General features: G+C 44.9%; 1 protein-coding gene across 2 annotated transcripts in view; it reads left to right on the top strand.

Annotated features, from left to right (window-relative positions):
* EPHX2 (epoxide hydrolase 2) overlaps positions 1-17,203 on the top strand; it is a 68,637-nt gene that overhangs the window by 21,246 nt on the left and 30,188 nt on the right. For both annotated transcript variants that reach the window (XM_070505155.1, XM_014843304.3), the window contains 7 exons: positions 4,724-4,883; positions 6,167-6,357; positions 7,847-7,969; positions 11,161-11,235; positions 13,365-13,460; positions 13,993-14,071; positions 16,308-16,342. In XM_070505155.1, the coding sequence (XP_070361256.1) occupies positions 4,850-4,883; positions 6,167-6,357; positions 7,847-7,969; positions 11,161-11,235; positions 13,365-13,460; positions 13,993-14,071; positions 16,308-16,342 (633 nt within the window). In that variant the 5' untranslated portion in view covers positions 4,724-4,849. The remainder of the gene's footprint in view (positions 1-4,723; positions 4,884-6,166; positions 6,358-7,846; positions 7,970-11,160; positions 11,236-13,364; positions 13,461-13,992; positions 14,072-16,307; positions 16,343-17,203) is intronic.

Below are 17,203 nucleotides of genomic sequence, written 5' to 3'. Positions count from 1 at the left end.
GAATTGCAGTCCCTTTAAAGCTCTCTCTCACTCACACACACACGCACACACATACACACTCCTTTGTGACAGCTGGTGAATGAAACTGTAATGATACTGTTGGGAACAAACATTACTGAAGCTTGGATCAGTAAAACAGCTGCAGCAGGGGCCAGCCTGGTGACATAGTAGTTAAGTTCATGTGTTCTGCTTCAGCAGCCTGGGGAACATGGGTTCAGATCCTGGGTGCGGACCTACACACTGCTTATCAAGCCATGCTGTGGTGGCATCCCACATGCAAAATAGAGGAAGACTGGCACAGATGTTAGCTCAGGGCCAATGTTCCTCAAGCAAAAAGAGGAAGATTGGCAACAGATGTTAGCTTGGAACCAATCTTCCTCACCAAAAAAAATAATATAAAAAAAAAGCTGTAGTAATATTATTGAAAGGTAAGGAAAGAGGGAAGTGCTATGTATTTTCAGTGAACATAAGAATTACAGAGTGAATTTCTAGTAATTGCTATGAAAACCCCGAACTCATTCAGACTTATTTAGTCTGTACGTAGCTTCTAGGAAACTCAAATCAGAGAAAGAGGCCTGGGAAACCAAATTATACCATGATAAAGGCTACTTAAGGGTTCAGTCTGTCTTTTAAAAAGTTGTGTCTTAGGAATGAATATCCTCTTTTAACTTTTCGTTTCCGTGTACTATACAAACAAAAATACACAAAGTGTACAGCTTGGTGAATTTTCACAAACTGAATACAGTTACGCGCTGCATAATGACATTTTGGTCAGTGATGGACCACATATATGATAGTGATCCCATAAGATTAGTACCGTACAGCCTGGGTGTTTGGTGGGATGTACTATCTAGGTTTGCGTAAGTACACTCTATGATGTTCACACAACGAAATCGCCTCACAACCCCTCTCTCAGAGCGTATCCCTGTCGTTGAGATGTGTGACTGTACACCCATGTCACCAGCGCCCAGATCAAGAATTAAAACATTATCAACACCGTGGCCACCCTACCGATGCCCCTTCTAGACACCACCCATCCAAGAGTAACTTCCATGCTGACTTCTAGCCTTATAGATCACTTTGCTTATTTTGTACTTTATGTAAATGGAATCAGGCAGGTGAACTCTTCTGTATCTGGCATCTTTTCCTCAACGTTCTATTTGTGAGAATCATAGATGTTATTGTATGCAGTTGTAGATAGTTTCATTCTCATTGCTGCATGATATTCCATTGTGTGAATACTCTCCAATGTGTTTATCCATTCTGTTCTTTTTTTTCACCCTGAGTGAGATGGGAAGGCATTGGGAGATTTTGAGCAGCAAAGTGACATTTTCTGACTTACATTTTTAAAACCTCACTCTGGCTGCTGTGTGAATAGGTCAAGAGCGCAAAGATCATTGTAGAGAGACTACTTAAGGAAGCTACTGGAAAATCCAGGTGAGAGAGGATGGTGGCTTACACTAAGGTAATCTTGGTGGAATTGGTAAAAAGTGGTCAAATTCTGGAAATATTTTCATGGTAGGTCCAACAGGTTTTCCTGATGGATTGAGTGTGAGGCATGAGAGAGGAGCTGGGGATGGCCCAAAGGGTTCTGGCCAGAGCAAAATGGAAGTGTGAGTTGCTGTTAATTGGAATAGGGATGCCTGCTCTGGGGGTTAGGAAATCAGGTGCTCAATTAGGATATTTTAATTTGAAATGCTTATTAATATCCAAATAGAGTGTATTTGGAATACACTATTTAGAACAGGGAGCTGGATATGCAAACCCAGAGTTCAAGGAAGAGGTCCTGGCTAAATAAATATATCTATTCATAGCATATCAGTGGTGGTTTTAACATCATTGGACTCAGTATGATCATGGAGAAAGAGAGTATAAATGGAGAAGAGAAGAGGCCAGAATCCCGGATACTCTAGTATTAAAAGTGAGGTTGACGAGGAGGACCCACCAATAAGAGATGGAGAAGGAATCTCCATTGATTAGAGGAAAATCAAGAGAGTGGAGCCTTGAAAGCCAAGAAGTTACCAAGTTTCACTTGAAGAGAGTGATCAGCTGTGTCAAATGCAGCGGATAAGTTGAGTAAGATGAAGATTGGCGAGCTCCCATTGGATAGAGCAAGACAACGTGGAGGTCTTGGGTAACCTTGGCAGAAGTCTGTGAAACGTGGAGGTGAAAGCCCGATCAGAGTAAGTTAAGGAAAGAATGGAAGGAAAGGATTTGAAAATTATGTGAACTTTTGATGCAAAGTGGGGCAGTAGTGGGAGGCAATGAGGTCAAGAAAGAGGTTTTCTTTATGATAACAGCATGCTTGTATGCTGATGGCAGTGATCTGGGAGGGAGGTAAATTGCTGATGGAAGAATAAAGAGGGAAGATTGGCTGGAGCCATGGCCTTGAAGGTGGAGAGGGATGGCGTCTAGTGCCTGAGTGGAGGGGCTGAGCTTTGATCAGAGCAATAGGCTGTTCTTCTGTGGCAACAGAAGGAAGGTGGAGTTCTTGGCCACAGATGCCTGGAGGTGGATATTTGTGATGATGGGAACTTGTGAAAATTCTCTTCTGATTGTTCTCGCTTCCTCCAATCCAGTCAATGTCCCTCACTATTTCTAGGATGATCTTCCTAAAATGCAAATCTAGTTGTGTAACTCTCCCATTTAACTTTTTTTTTTATTTGTACAACAGTCTGGGGCTGGAGGATTTTTATTATGTTTATGGAAAAGTGAATTCTTTTTCTCGTTTCATTAATGATTTTAATCTATTCATATTTTATATTTCATCTTGCATCAATTTTGGCATATGGGTGCTTTTTTTTTCTTTTTACCTCTTGATCCCCTTTATCCATTTCTCCCCCCCCCCCACCTCTGGCAACCACCAATCTGTTTTCTGTATCTATGAGCTTGGTTTTTTGTTTTTTTTATTTAGATTCCACACATAAGAGAGATCATACAGTATTTATCTTTCTGTGTCTGACTTATTTCACTTAGTGTAATGCCCTTAGGATTCATCCATGTTGCAAATGGGAAGATTTCATTCTTTTTTATGGCTGAATAATATTCCACTGTGTATATATACTGTATTTTCTTTATCCCTTCATCCATCAATGGACAGTTAGATTGTTTCCATGTCTTGGCTATTGTAAATAATGCTGCAGTGAACATGAGGATGCAGATATCTTTTTGAGTTAATGTTTTGTTTTCTTCAGATAAATACCCAGAAGTAGAATTGCTGAACCATTATGGTAGTTCTATTTCTAAATTTTTGAGGAAGCTCCATACTGTTTTCCATAGTGACTGTACCCATTTACATTCCCACCAACAGTACACAAGGGTTCCCTTTTCTCCACATCCTCACCAACACTCATTAATTCTTGTCTTTTTTATAATAGCCATTCTAACAGGTGTAAGGTGATATCCTGTGGTTTTGATCTGCTTTTCCATGATGATTGCTGATGTTGAGCATCTTTTCATGTCCCTATTGGCCATCTGGATGTCTTCTTTGGAAAACTGTCTGTTCAGATCTGCTGCCCGTTTTTTAATTGGATTGTTGCTTTTTCAGTGTTGAGCCATGTGAGTTCTTTGTGTATTTTGGATATTAACACCTAATCAGGTATATGATTTGCAAATATTTTCCCGCATTCAGTAGGTTGTCTTTTCATTTTGTTGATGGTTTCCTTTGCTGTGCAGAAGCTTTTTAGTTTGATGCAGTCCCACTTGTTTATTTTTGCTTTTGGTGTCAGATTCAAAAAATCAGGGCCAAGACTGATGGCAAGGAGCTTACCACCTGTGTTTTCTTCCAGGAGTTTTATGGTTTCAGGTCTCAGATTCAAGTCTTTAATCCATTTTGAGTTAGTTTTTGCATATGGTGTGAGATAGTAGTTGAGTTTCATTCTTTTGCCTGTGGCTGTCCAGTTTTCCCAACACCATTTATAAAGAGACTATTCCTTCCCCATTGTATATTTTTGGCTCCTTTGTTGTAAATTAATTGGCCGTATATGTGTAGGTTTATTTCTGGGCTCTCTATCATTCTGCTATTGATGAGTATTTCGGTAGTTTTCAGTTTGGGATCATTACAAATAGAACCGCTATGATAGTGTGTAAATATACCACAATCCATTCTGCTATTAATCGGTGTCTTAGTCTGCTAGGGCTGTCATAACAAAACACCACAGACTGGGTGGCTCAAACAACAGAAATTTATTTTCTCACAGCTCTGGACGCCAGAAGCGCAATATCAGGGTTTTGGCAGGGTTGGTTTCTTCCAAGGCCTCTCTCCTTGGCTTGTAGACGGCTGTCTTCTCCCTGTGTCCTCACAGTCTCGCCTCTGTTTGTCTGTCCTAATCTCTTCTTATATGGATACCAGTTAGCTTCAATTAGGGCCCACCCATGACCTCATTTACCTTCATTACCTCTTTAAAGACCTTCTCTCCAAGAACTGTCACAGTCTGAGGTCCTGGGGGTTAGAACTTTGGCATGAATTTTGGGGGTACACAGTTCAGCCTGCGGTAGGGGCATTTGAGTAGCTTCCAGTTTGAGGCTCTTAGAATAGTGCTGCTATGAACAGTTTTGTACATGTCTTTTGGAGAAGATAGGTAGACATTTCCATTGGGTATGTGTCCACGAGCAGAATTGCTGGATCAGACAGAATGCATGTGTTCAGGTTTAGTAAATGCTGTCAAAAGCTTTTCCAAGTGGTTGTACCAATTGACAGTTCCTCATCAATTCACTTTTACAGTGGGTGCCATTCATTGACGAAGACTGCAAGAAACGCTCTAAGAACTCTGGAATCAACCTCCCTGAGAAGTTCTCTATAAATCAAATTTTTGCCAAGGCAATTTCAGCAAGAAAGATAAACCACCCCATGCTTCAAGCGGCTCTCACTCTCAGAAAGAAGGGTAAGGATCCAATATTGGCCATTCGCTGACCCCCCACCCCCCACACCAGAACCCTTGGGACGGTTAGGTGAGAATACAGATAAATATGTTTTGAGATCACAAATCTTCTGGGCCTTGATGGAAAGCTATTCTTAAAACATAGCCTCAAAGTAAGTTTTATTAAATGGCAAAAAATGACACTATCAGAATACTGGAACAAAGAAATAATTTTATTTAATAAAGTGATTTATGCCAGAGACTTCCTTATGAGCAAAATTCTCTCCCTCCAGTGGCACTGGTAATGACCTAAATGACCTAACCTCTTGTCACACTGTTTAAAAAACAAGTCCTTTTAAGCAACTATGACTTTTAACCTCTGGTGTCAGAGTGGCTGAGCAATGAGCCAGCTGACATGGATTTAGATGGTGTCAGATGGCCTAGGACATGAAATCATATTCATCCAATAGGCATTTATTTAGTGTCAGAGCCCAGCTCTTCACAGGCGTATTTGAAATCCTTCCACCTGCTTCGTAGACTCACCTGGTTGTGGCTAAGCCATCCCATGTCCATATTTCTCACTCATTACGTGGAAAGGCTCTCACCATCAACTCATTCATGTCTCTTTTCCAGCATCTCTTGGCTCTTGACCTCTCTGGTTAGGCAGAAAAAGCCAGGGTACAGTGCTGTCTCTCTTTACATTTCTCTAGTTTTGAGATGGAAGCGCAGTGTCTGGCAGCCAAGGCAGGTGTTCTGAAATGCAGTGGAGCGGAGTTTGCAGTAACATGAACTGGAAGGGGTTTTGGAGTTTTGCAGTGGTAGTCAAAGGCAGAATTCTGGGCCTGGCTTAGCTCTGCCTTCACTGTGTGGCTCTGGGCAGCTTGTAATTTGTCTGAGCTTCTGTTTGCTCACCTGTAAAAGTGGGATAGTAAGATCTGCCCTGCCTGCCCCAAAGGTAGTGAGGATCAAATGGGCTGAAGAATGTCAAAACACTTCCATCAGATGAGCTGCCGAATGTCACCACCTTTTCCTCTACAATTGCGAAGAATTAAGGGAAGTGGTGTCTCCACCCAGGCTTCTGCAAGCCCTCCATGTACACAGCTCACTCCCATGTCTCTGTGTCAGGAAGTCTTTATGGGTTAAGATGACTCTTTTCCAACCTGTCAGTTTAAAAGCTGGCCTTCAGGAGATTGATGAAAGTGAGCTGATCCCTAATGGCCTCATCTTTAGGGCCCCATGTGGGGCAACCGGAGCTTCTCAGAGCAAAGTTTTGTAGCTGGTCCGTTCACTCATGACTTCTCGCTCAGGATTTACAACCTGTATCCTCACCAATAACTGGCTGGACGACAGCTCCGAAAGAGGCACCCTGGCCCAGCTGTTGTGTGAGCTGAGGCCACACTTTGACTTCCTGATAGAGTCATGTAGGATCAGAATGGCCAAGCCTGAGCCTCAGATCTACAAGTACGTGCTGGACACCTTGAAGGCCAGCCCCAATGAGGTAAGTAGACGCTTCCTTTCAATGGAGAGGAAAATTCTAGATATTACAATCAAGAAAAATTGAGGAGGAGTGAGCAGGTAGGGGACATCTGGGCCCCGGAAGGACAGTTCTAGGTCCAGTGGCAGGTTCCACTTCTCCCAGACTAGAACTTCTAAAGGACATTTACCCATCCCTTCTGTCTAGAAAGTTCTACCGGAGGTGTGCATCTGGCCCCTCTCTGTGGCTCTTACAGAACCTTGGTCAAAACGGCTATTGTCAAAAGCTGCTAGACTAGTTGCCTCAGTTTACCTATAAAGAAACATAGACCCTGGGAGACTTTCCCAGGACCAAAGGGCTAGCCAGGGTCATTTCTCCAAAGGGTGAGCAGGAATGGGCTCCACTGTGGCGGGCAGCAGTCTCCTTCTAGGCACCTTGTGCCCCCAAATTTATCTTCATACTATCTCTAGGTTATCTGTCCTCAAACACTGTTTTCCTTGTGTTCCCCTTCTCTACTCTTCAAAAAGGTGGCTGGACCAAGATTAACTTCCTTTCCCTGACATTTCTGACCCTTTCTCGTTGGCCCCACTTCACCCACGAGCTGATCAGAGGGAACCCTGGACTCTGTCATTGGGAATCCTTAGCAGGCTCAGGCCCCGAACCCTTCCTTGCTCCTCTTACACTTCGCTTCTGCTCTTCTCAGCCCCTGGATTAAGCACTATAACAGCGCTCTGGACTTCAGTATGCATGTAAATAAATGTCGTTCCATTTATGGCTTTGGGGTGGATGAGTTGCTTAGAAGTCCAGGCCAGCTGAAATCCAAGGTCATAAATAATTGTACCCAAGCTTTCTTCTACAACTGTGAAGATCTTTTTTTCTTTATTTCTTTTAAAATTTAAATCTTTGATCCATTCAGAATTTATTTTGGAGGAAGATGTGAAGGAAGGATCCACTTTTTTCCATGAACAGTTAAAATAATTAAATAATCTTTTTCCTCACCAATTGGACTCGGCACTTTTGTTAGAAACTAAATTGTCGTTTGTATTTGGGTCTGTCCTTGACTCTCTTCTAATCGTTGGTATGTCTATTTCTTTTCTAGTACCAGACTTTATTTTTTTTTAACCTTTCATAGCTTCATAATTTAATATCTGCCCTTACTACTTTTCCAGACCTTTTTTTGGTCTATTCTTACATGTCAATTTTCCTAGATGAATTTTAATGTCATCTTGATAAGTTTATATCCTTCCTTAATCTTCTTAAAGTTTCAGAATTCAGACTGAAACCAATAGTGAATGTGGGAACATGTATATCTGTCTGTGTGTCTGTGTGTGTGCTTATGTAACGAAATGTTTTTAATCCTAAGAGTAAACAGTTATAGGGAAAGAAAAATAATTCTTCATCTCATCATCATAAAATGACCCCCTTCACGTTTAAATGTGTTTCTTGTGTTGTCCCTCATGTGTAAGTTTGCTTTGGTCAAAGTGATGCTAGTATCCATGCTATTTGGATTCAGGTGGTTTTCTTGGATGACATCGGGGCTTATCTGAAGCCAGCCCGTGACTTGGGAATGGTCACCATTCTCGTCCGCGACACTGACACAGCCCTCAGAGAGCTGGAGAAAGTAACCGGGACGCAGGTAACTTCACATCTGCGCGGAGTGGATTTCCTGTCACTCATCTGTGTTTAGGCACACAAGAGACGAAACGAGGGAGAGGACCACCTCGTGTTTGGGGGCTTCATTGCTCCTGGCATGGTTCCCAGGTGTGGACTTCTTGGGAGGGAATCCATTACCTGGTGTGCAATTGGTATGATGTACTTAAAGAACTTCTTGTTTCTTTCTCTCCGGTCAGTGAACAGGGAAGCACTGCTCTGAGACCAAGAATCTACACTAGCCAGAGTTGGGGGAACCAAGACAAGAGTGGGGCTTTCAAAGGCAGCCCACTTTACTTTTTAGAGTGGATATTGAGAATTTAGCTGCTGGGCCTACCCCAGTCGGGGTAGGGAGCACCATCCTCACCTGGTCTGCCTGTCGTACTGCTGGCACTCAGATGTGGTTGTTTAGTTCCACCTGTTCACACTCTCTTGGAGACAGCTAGAGGGAGGGTCCTTAAGTAAAACCTATCCCTCACACAGGAGGATGGGACACCTGAATGATGCCCCAGGGGGCTGCCTGGGGATTAGTCTGCTCTGCCAGAGCTAGTGCACTTTTTGAGCTTACCTAAGATCATTGATCCCACTGAGTCCAGGAGCGACAGTGATGCCAGCGTTTTTCAGTAATGCAGTGCCTTGCTTGCATCATCGTAATGGGAGAGGAGGGGGGCAGTGGCGTATACATTTGACTGAGTTCACTGGATGTCAAAGGCATCACAACCATTTTCTCCAAGGGAACTGTTTTCTTTTTTAGCTTCCTAGGTACAGACTGGGTGGCTGAGAGAACAGTCTTGCTAGGAGGCTGGAAGTCCAAATCAAGGTGTCTGCAGGGTTGGTTTCTTCCAAGACCGTTCTGCTTGGCTTGTAGATGCCATCTTCTCGCTGTGTCCTCACATGGTCTGCCCCCTGCGTGTGTCCTGATCTCCTCTTCCTATAAGGACACCAGTCAGATTGGATTCTAACTCCAGTGGACTCACTCTAGTGACCTCATTTAACCTTAATTACCTCTTTAAATACCTTATCTCCCAATACAGTCACATCCTGAGGTCCTGGGGGTTAGGACTTCAACAGATCAATTTGGAGGGGACACAATTTAGCCCCTTTAACAGAAACAATTGACTTTTCATCTTTAACAAATAAATAAAATTGTATATCTAATAACTTCACAACCTTAAAGCATCTTGCCCAAGCTTGATTTGTCCTTCTGTAAGCCTAGAAATCTCATGCAGCAAAGAAGGCCCCCAGACTTGGAATCGGAGCATCCATCTGTTTGTTCCACTTACTAGGTTTGTCCCCTTGCCACACCTGAGCTGCAGACACCTGTCCTGTAAAATTGGGAAAGTAAGCCGTGTCCCACCTATCTTCTCAGGGGTACGGGGAAGGTATAAGGAAAAATGAAAGTTACTCCTTTTTAACCAGAGGAGATGTGCCTCTTGTTTCTTAGGAAGGCTGTGGGACTCAGTCATGCACAGGCTTTGTAAATTGTACAGACACACGGGAGAGCCATTACAGTAGACAGTCCCACCCTCCCCACTCCTGGAAGCAGTGGGACATCCCCTGGTATGTGACCTAGGAAGCCAGGGACGTATCAGAAGAAGAGCCCCAAGGGACACTGGTCCTTGGTCAGTGTCTTAGCACTCTGGCCAGACAAGGCTCATTGTCATCAGGGCACCAAGCTGCCCATCCCTACCACCACACCCTGGGTCCTCTCCAAACGCCACAGAGCTGGCAGGCTCACCTTCTGTTCTCCCTCTGAGGACGCCCCGGCAGACTCTCCATGTTTAAAGGGGAGGTGCATCTCGTAGTTTACTTCCCCCGTTGTGGCGGTCAGGAAACTGGCGAGCTGGGGAGAGCTACTGCTTGCTTACGTCGCACCTTTGAGACTAAAGATGAGAAATCTGGCAGTATCAGTCACTAACATGTCGCTCCTCATGAATACATGCACTTACAGGTGCTCAGCATCCTGTCCTTGGTCATTTCTGTCTCCAGAAAACGGACACCAATAAGTTACAGAAGCTTTCCTAAGGATGGGTGCTATGTTTAGGAATTTTCCTCTTTACCTACTTGTCATACAAAGGCAGGGTATCTGACCCTCCAGGACTCCAGAGGACAGGACTGGGGCCTGCAGGCAGAAGGCTCTTATCAGCTGAATCGTGTACCCCCCCAGATTCATATGTTGAAACCCAAACCCCCAAGACCTCAGGATGTGCCTGTATTTGGAGATAGGGTAATTAAAATTAAAGAGGTGATTACGGTAAAATGAGGTCATTGTGGTGGGTCCTAATCCACTAGGACTGGTGTGCCTATAAGAAGAGGAGATTAGGACACAGACACACACGGAGGGAAGATCATGTGAGGATACAGGGAGGAGACTGCTGTCTACAAGCCAAGGAGAGAGGCCTCAGGAGGAACCAATCCTGCCAACACTGGTCCTGGACTCCCACCTTCCAGATTGTGAGAAAATAAATTTCTGTTGTTTCAGCCACCGAGCCCATGGTACATTGTTATGACAGCTCTAGCAGACTGATAGGAAGGCGCAGAGTTGGATTTTGGCCAGCTTGAAGCAGAAACCCTTCCGCGCAGCCCTACGATGGTGGGATGGCCGCTCTGTGAACTTTGCTTTCCTGGCTGTGTCCAGTTTGAGCCTGGGTGACAACTTGAAGAACTGCTGTAGAGAAGAATTATATTGACTAAAGTCCCAAATCTCAGTGTTTTAGAGCAAATGGTTTTTGTTTCTTGCTTGTGTAAAGTTCAGTTGGTGGTGGCCAGGGGCTTTGCCTCACACAGCCATTCAAGGACCCAGGTTGACAGGGGACCCGCCATCTTCCACCTGTGGTTTCCCAGGTCACACCAGACGCTCAGCTGGAAGATGGGGAAAAAGAGAATGTAGAGAATTGCGTGGGGATTTTAACAGGCCAGGCAGACAGGCCACGCTCTTCTGTCTGCGTTCTGCTGGCCAGAACTCAGTCACAGGACTCCACTGACCTGGAAGGAAGGCGAGGAGATGAAGTGTAGCTGTGTGCCGGAGCAGAGAGGGAGAGGGCTTGGTCGCTCTGCGTGGGACTCAGGAGGCTGTGGCGTGGGTGATGGGGCAGCGCTGTGGAGCTGTGGAAGCGCCCCGAGGGCTTCACGGAAGGAGCCGCACCGCCCCTCTCACTGTACCTCTCTTACTTTCAGCTTCTCAAAACTGCAGCCCCGCTGCCCACCCCCTGCAGTCCAAATGACGTGAGCCACGGGTACGTGCCCATAAAGGTAAGTGAGCACTCTCTCGGTCAGCTGAGTCCCCTCCGCCAGGTCACCTAAATGACTTGCAGAGACGTTTGATGAATATTAAGGGTAGTTGAACATCCATCATTTATAGGGAAGTAGTATTTCTCACAAATATCATTCCTCAAAAACTGATAGAAGATGTGGATCGTGCCTCAGTGTATGCAAGGCAATGTGACCAATGTATCAGACCCCCACAAAAAAGCAGGCCACGTGGGGCCTTGGGTAGCCCGGGTTCTGAAGTTGTGTCCGCCTGGCCTGTATTCGGGGAGAACATTATCTCATCCAATGTGTATCTATCAAGCACTTCTTTTGTGTCAGGCACAGGCCTGGTACACGGGCTGCAGTGAGGAACCAGACAGACCTGTCCTCAGGGAACCCACAGCTAAGATAAAGAGAAGGAAATAGTCATTAGAAGGCCCAGAGATCAGGGCTATGGCAAGGCCAAGGCCACGTGCGGAGGAGCCCCAACTCCTGCCCTATAGTCTTGTGTCCAGCCCCTTGGAGAGGGTTATTCTCATAGTCCTCTGATGCTTGCATATCCAGCCAGTTTCAGTAGATTTTCATGGGACCTTGAAGGAGGGTGATGAGAGCTGCTTTACCACCCTCTCTGCCCTGACCCCAAATTAAAGAGCTGGAGCAGCAACCTTTGGGGAGCCCCAGCTGAGCCCATGCTCAGGTGCTATTCCAGCGATCTGGGTAAGAGAGCATTCCCATTTTCTGGCCTCATGGTGATTCTATTAACGTATCGTTTAAAGGATGGGAAGGTACCTGTGTTGCTGAGCTACTCCGCTGAGTCAAATAGGAAGCCACAGGAGCGAGCCTTTTAGTTGGGGTCCATTCGGGCCAGAGGTGGGTTAGGATCATTGGGTTGGACATCAGCACTATGACAGTTTTCAGTATAAAGGAGTATAGAATTTAAAGTGAAATTCCCTCTGTTTGCCAAGTACTGAAGGGAAGATTGTGGAACATATTCTGATAAAAAGATTGTAGTTCCTGAAAGCATTTGTGAAATGTCATCCTAATGTTTTCATGAGCAAAATGGCTCTTTGGGAATCGTGAATGGAGCTTCCAGTCTCTGAACACCAGCTTGGAGTAGTCTGAGATGTGGCTGAATAGAATTATTCCAAGTGAATTTCTATAACGTGACCCTTATTTTTCTCATTCATTTCCATTAGAAAGTTGAAGATATGTACTTTTGGGAAAAATAGGGCACTTTGACTATGTGTTGTGTTAGTTCGTTTGCTTGCCCTGCCAATGTAATGGTCAGGCTCAGTGCTATAACAAACAGTCCCAACTTCCCGTGGCTTAACAGCATGTCTGTCTCTTGCGTGCAGCCCAGTCCAGTGGGTTAGGAGCGGGCTCTCTCCACACAGACATTCAAGCGCCCAGGGCCTCTCTCTACCGGCTCCACCCTCCTCAGGGCCCAATCCATTCAGGGTCAGATAGGAAAGGAGGGAGGACCAAGTACGGGGGGTTTCTGTGGGCCCCAATGTAGCACAGGTTTCTTCTGCTCAAGTGCCATTGGCCAGACCTCAGTCACCTGGTCACACCCACTGCAAGGAAGTGAGGGGAGGTCTGGAAAACGCCAGCCTGTGCCAGGGAGAAGAGAAGAATGCAGGTTCTGAGCCCCAGCAGTCTCTGCCACACCCCTGTAGCCCAGAAAGGACCAGAAGTGTAGCAAACCTTGGAGAAAAATTCCTATTCAAGAGAAACAGCTTTTAATGAAATAATCATGGTATTCTGCATGTTAACTTGAATCTTATGCTCTGCGCACAATCAGACGCCAGTTTAAAATATTGAAAACATGTCAGATAGCACCAGAAGCTCTGACAGTATGAGGGTCTTTTAGGGAGGAAGGCAGAATTATTCTGTTGGGGGTTTTTTCCAACGTCATCATCTTCTCTTTAGGCTTCTCGTGTTCCGGTGAGAGCTGTCTGTTTTTATTGCACAGTCTGGCTGGTTGTCTCTTCTCAGACATCTTCTAGCGCTGAGACAGCTGGGTCGGGTGAGATCTGGCAGTAAAATGAGATGGCCCTGAGCCATCTGCAGAGAGACGCCTGGCCACCCAGCCGGGTGCTGTGGTCACTTCCCGCTCACTCTCTCTCCCACAGCCTGGAGTGCGTCTGCACTTCGTGGAGCTGGGCTGCGGCCCCGCCGTGTGCCTGTGCCATGGCTTTCCTGAGAGCTGGTTCTCTTGGAGGTACCAGGTAAGGGAAACTGGGGGAAAGTACACCCCTCAGGGGGAGGGGCGGGGAAAGACTAGATGGTGTGCCCCAGGCTGGGATGTCATTAAGAAGCTCAAACCTTACAGTGGAGCATCATCTCCAAAGTATGCCCATGATCCCTCGGAAATTTTGGGGCCAGAGATACCTCAGGACCTCAGAGCTGTGCTAGCCCATATGCCACCTTTGCAGATTAGAAAAAGTCAGACTTCTTGAAGACACTCTACGCTACCTGCTGGGAAATCCTTAATGAATTATAGAAATCTGCAAGGTCTTTGCTAGGAAAAGTGCTCTCTTGGCTGTGGTGTTAGATGCAGTGCACAAACCCCACCACTGTTCTTGGCAGCCCTATCCAGGTATGCTTGTTCCAGCCCAATGTCGAGGATACCAGATGGTGCCATGTGGCAATTTGGATTGAACCATTTACAAGAACAGAGGGGTAGAAGGAGCAAAGAGGGAGTGTCAGCAAAAGACAGATGAGACACACTGGAGTGTGCCTGAATTGTTTGCTTTCCAGATCCCTGCTCTGGCCCAGGCAGGTTTCCGGGTACTGGCTGTGGACATGAAAGGCTATGGAGAGTCGTCTGCTCCTCCTGGTGGGTTAGCTCTCTTGTCATGCCTTCTGACTGTCTGAGCTCTCCAACTTCACGGTCTTCCCCTGGTCCCAGGTCAGAGCAGGCAACCGCAAGGGGGTCTGGCTTCACCCTTTTCCTTTCCTGCAGTGTCCTGTGTTTATGTGCTTTGGGCCCCAGATGTTTCTGCTCCCCATACTCTGAATGAATACAAGAAACCCAATGGCCTGTGTCCTAAGGGAGTCTCCTGCTGGTCGGGGGGGATGTAGGATGTACCATCCATCTCCAGAACTTTTTCATTTTCCCAAACTGAAACTCTGTACCCATTAAACAACAACTCTCCATTCCCCCTCCTCCCTCAGCCCCGGGCAGCCACCATTCTAGTTTCTGTCTCTGTGAATTTGACTCCTCTAGCACCTCATGTAAGTGTGTCATATGGTATTTGTCCTTTTGTGACTTATTTGTGGCTTATTTCACTTAGCGCAATGTCTTCAAGCTTCTTCCATCTTGTAACATGTGTCAGAATTCCTTTCCTTTTTAGGGGTGAATAATATTCTGTTGTATGTATAGACTGCATTATTTATGCATTCATCCATCGGTGGGCACTTGGGTTGCCTCTGCTTTTTGGCTAATGTGAATAATGCTGCTGTGAACATGAGTGTACAAATATCTGTTTGAGTCCCTCCTTTCAATTCTTTGGGGTCTGTACCCAGACCTGGAATTGCTGGATCGTGTGGTAGTTTGACAGCCGGATTCTTAACCCAACATCTATGCATCCCAGTGGGAGTCTATCTAAGGATATGTGTTGGGGGCCAAACATCCAGGAAAGGCATCTAAGAGGTTTTTTTAAATGTAATTATTAAAATGTTTATTTTTGTTCATCTATAATGCAATCTTCCCTGAATCCCCTAGGCATAACTTAGTAATACAGTTCATCATTCAAACTAGAGCACTATTGAAAGGAAAAGAGACACTGTTAATAGGAACACACATAAGCTGAAACTATCCTGACCAAATTGGAATTCATGGTCATGTCCTAAATACAACTTTGTTTTAGTTTTTTTTTTAGAAAAACGTATTTTACATGTTAACTATTGTTGAAAGGTTATACATAACTTGAATGCTAAAGCCAAACGTAATGATTTAGAGAATACATACACATGTATTTCAGGTCATTTGTGTATAAATTTCATATCATCTGGCAATAGATTTTAGGTAACAATTAATTTTCCCTTAAAATTTTGAAGGCTTTTCCCGCTGTTTTCTGGCTTCATGTGCTGTGGTTGAGAAGGCCCCTGCTGTTCTGATCCACAAGCCTTTCTATGTGTCTGTTTGGGTTTTTTTCTTTATGCTTGACACTTTTAGGATGCTTTCTTTATCTGTTGTGTTTTCAGATTTTATAATACTGTGCTCTGATATGGGTCTTTTTTATCTACTTTGTTGAGTACATTTATCTATCTTGGAAATTTTCTGGAATTATTTCTTTGGTAATTTTTTCTTCTGTTTCCTATCATCATTTTTTTTTCTTTTTTCTTTCTGGACTTGCTGTTATTGTTAAAATGTCCATACTACCCAAAGCAATCTACAGATTCGATATAACCCCTATCCAAATCCCAAAGACATTTTTTACAGAAATAGGAAAAACAATTTTACGATTCATATGGATCCACAAAAGAGCACAAATAGTCAAATCAGTCTTGAGAAAGAATAAAGCTGGAGGACTCACACTTCTTGATTTCAAAATATATTACAAAACTGCAGTAATCAAAACAGTATGGTACTGGCATAAAGACAGACATATAGACCATGGAGTAGAATCGAGAGCCCAGAAATAAATCCACACGTATATGGTCAACTGAGGCTCGACGAGCGTGCCAAGAACATACAATAGGGAAAGGATAGTTTCTGCAACAAATAGCGCTGGGAAAACTGGATGTTCACATGCAAAAGAATGAAATTGGACCCTTATCTTACACCGTACACCAAAAGCAACTCAAAATGGATTGCAGACTTAAATGTAAGACCTGAAACTAAAACTCCTAGAAGGAAACATGGGGGAGAAGCTTCATGACGTCAGTCTGGGCGATGATTTCACGGATGTGACATCAAAAGCACAGGCAACGAAAACAAAAATAAACAAGTGGACTACATCAATCTAAGAATTTAATAAGATTTCTTTTCTGACAAAGGGTCGCTTGTAGTTTGTTGGGATATTTTTAATCTTGTGAATTAAGTGTGCTTCTTTTATTTTTAATCACAGAAATAGAAGAATATTCCATGGAAGTGTTATGTAAGGTAAGAAGGCTCTTTGGTAACATCTGTAACCTCTGTTCCATCCTGGTGTTCTCAGTGATAGAAGCCAGAAGTGAGGTGTCCACTGAAATCCTAGGAAAGCAGCATTTCGCAGCATCTGAGTATAAATTCTTACTGAAAGTTGGGGTGATTTTTCAAAATGATAGTATGTCAAGTGCTGTTCTAAGTATTTGACGGAAGAGGAAACTGAGTTCCAAGGAGGTGGAGGTATTGCCTGAGGTCGACAGCTGGTGAGCCAGCTGTGAACCCTGCAGTAGTCCCGTGCCCGTCCTCTCAGCTCCTCCGTATTGCCTCTCCATCCTGGGCATTTTAAAAGTCACTTTATTTTTGTGAAGCTGTTGGTGGCCAGACCTAGGGAGTTAGTGTGTGGATTGGTGGCTGTAATGGCGCTCCTACTGTAAGACAGGCATGAACACCACCGTCGGGGAGAGGGACTCTCATCTCAGAGCTTGCAGGGGGAGGCGGAGGCCGAGGTGAGGAGACTGTGACGCAGACCTCCGTCAGCCCTGGAGCAAAAGCACAGGCTGTGGAGGGGGGCGAGGGGAAGAAACGGCCTCCTGGGCGGCCAGGAGACTGGCGATGCCACTGATCACACTAAAGTTACAAAAAGCCTCCATGTTGGAGTCACACAGTCTGGAGCTCCGGCATCCGGCCCCACATGCAGGGTTTGGCGTCTCATGTGGAGAACGTGGGAAAAGCTGAGTCTCCAGCTCGGGTGGTCCTGCCTTCCTCAGTTCCCCAGGCTTTGCCTTTTCTGCTCTGCCACTTCTGGTCTTGCTCATATCTCCCGCAAAATCCTGCCAGGATCTCACCAGCCTGTATTATCTTTAAAAGTAGGTTTAC

The sequence above is a fragment of the Equus asinus genome, chromosome 3, assembly GCF_041296235.1.
Source record: "Equus asinus isolate D_3611 breed Donkey chromosome 3, EquAss-T2T_v2, whole genome shotgun sequence".
Classification (NCBI taxonomy): domain Eukaryota; kingdom Metazoa; phylum Chordata; class Mammalia; order Perissodactyla; family Equidae; genus Equus; species Equus asinus.
Note: the sequence above shows the minus strand (reverse complement) of the source record. Positions and strands in the feature narration are given on the sequence as shown.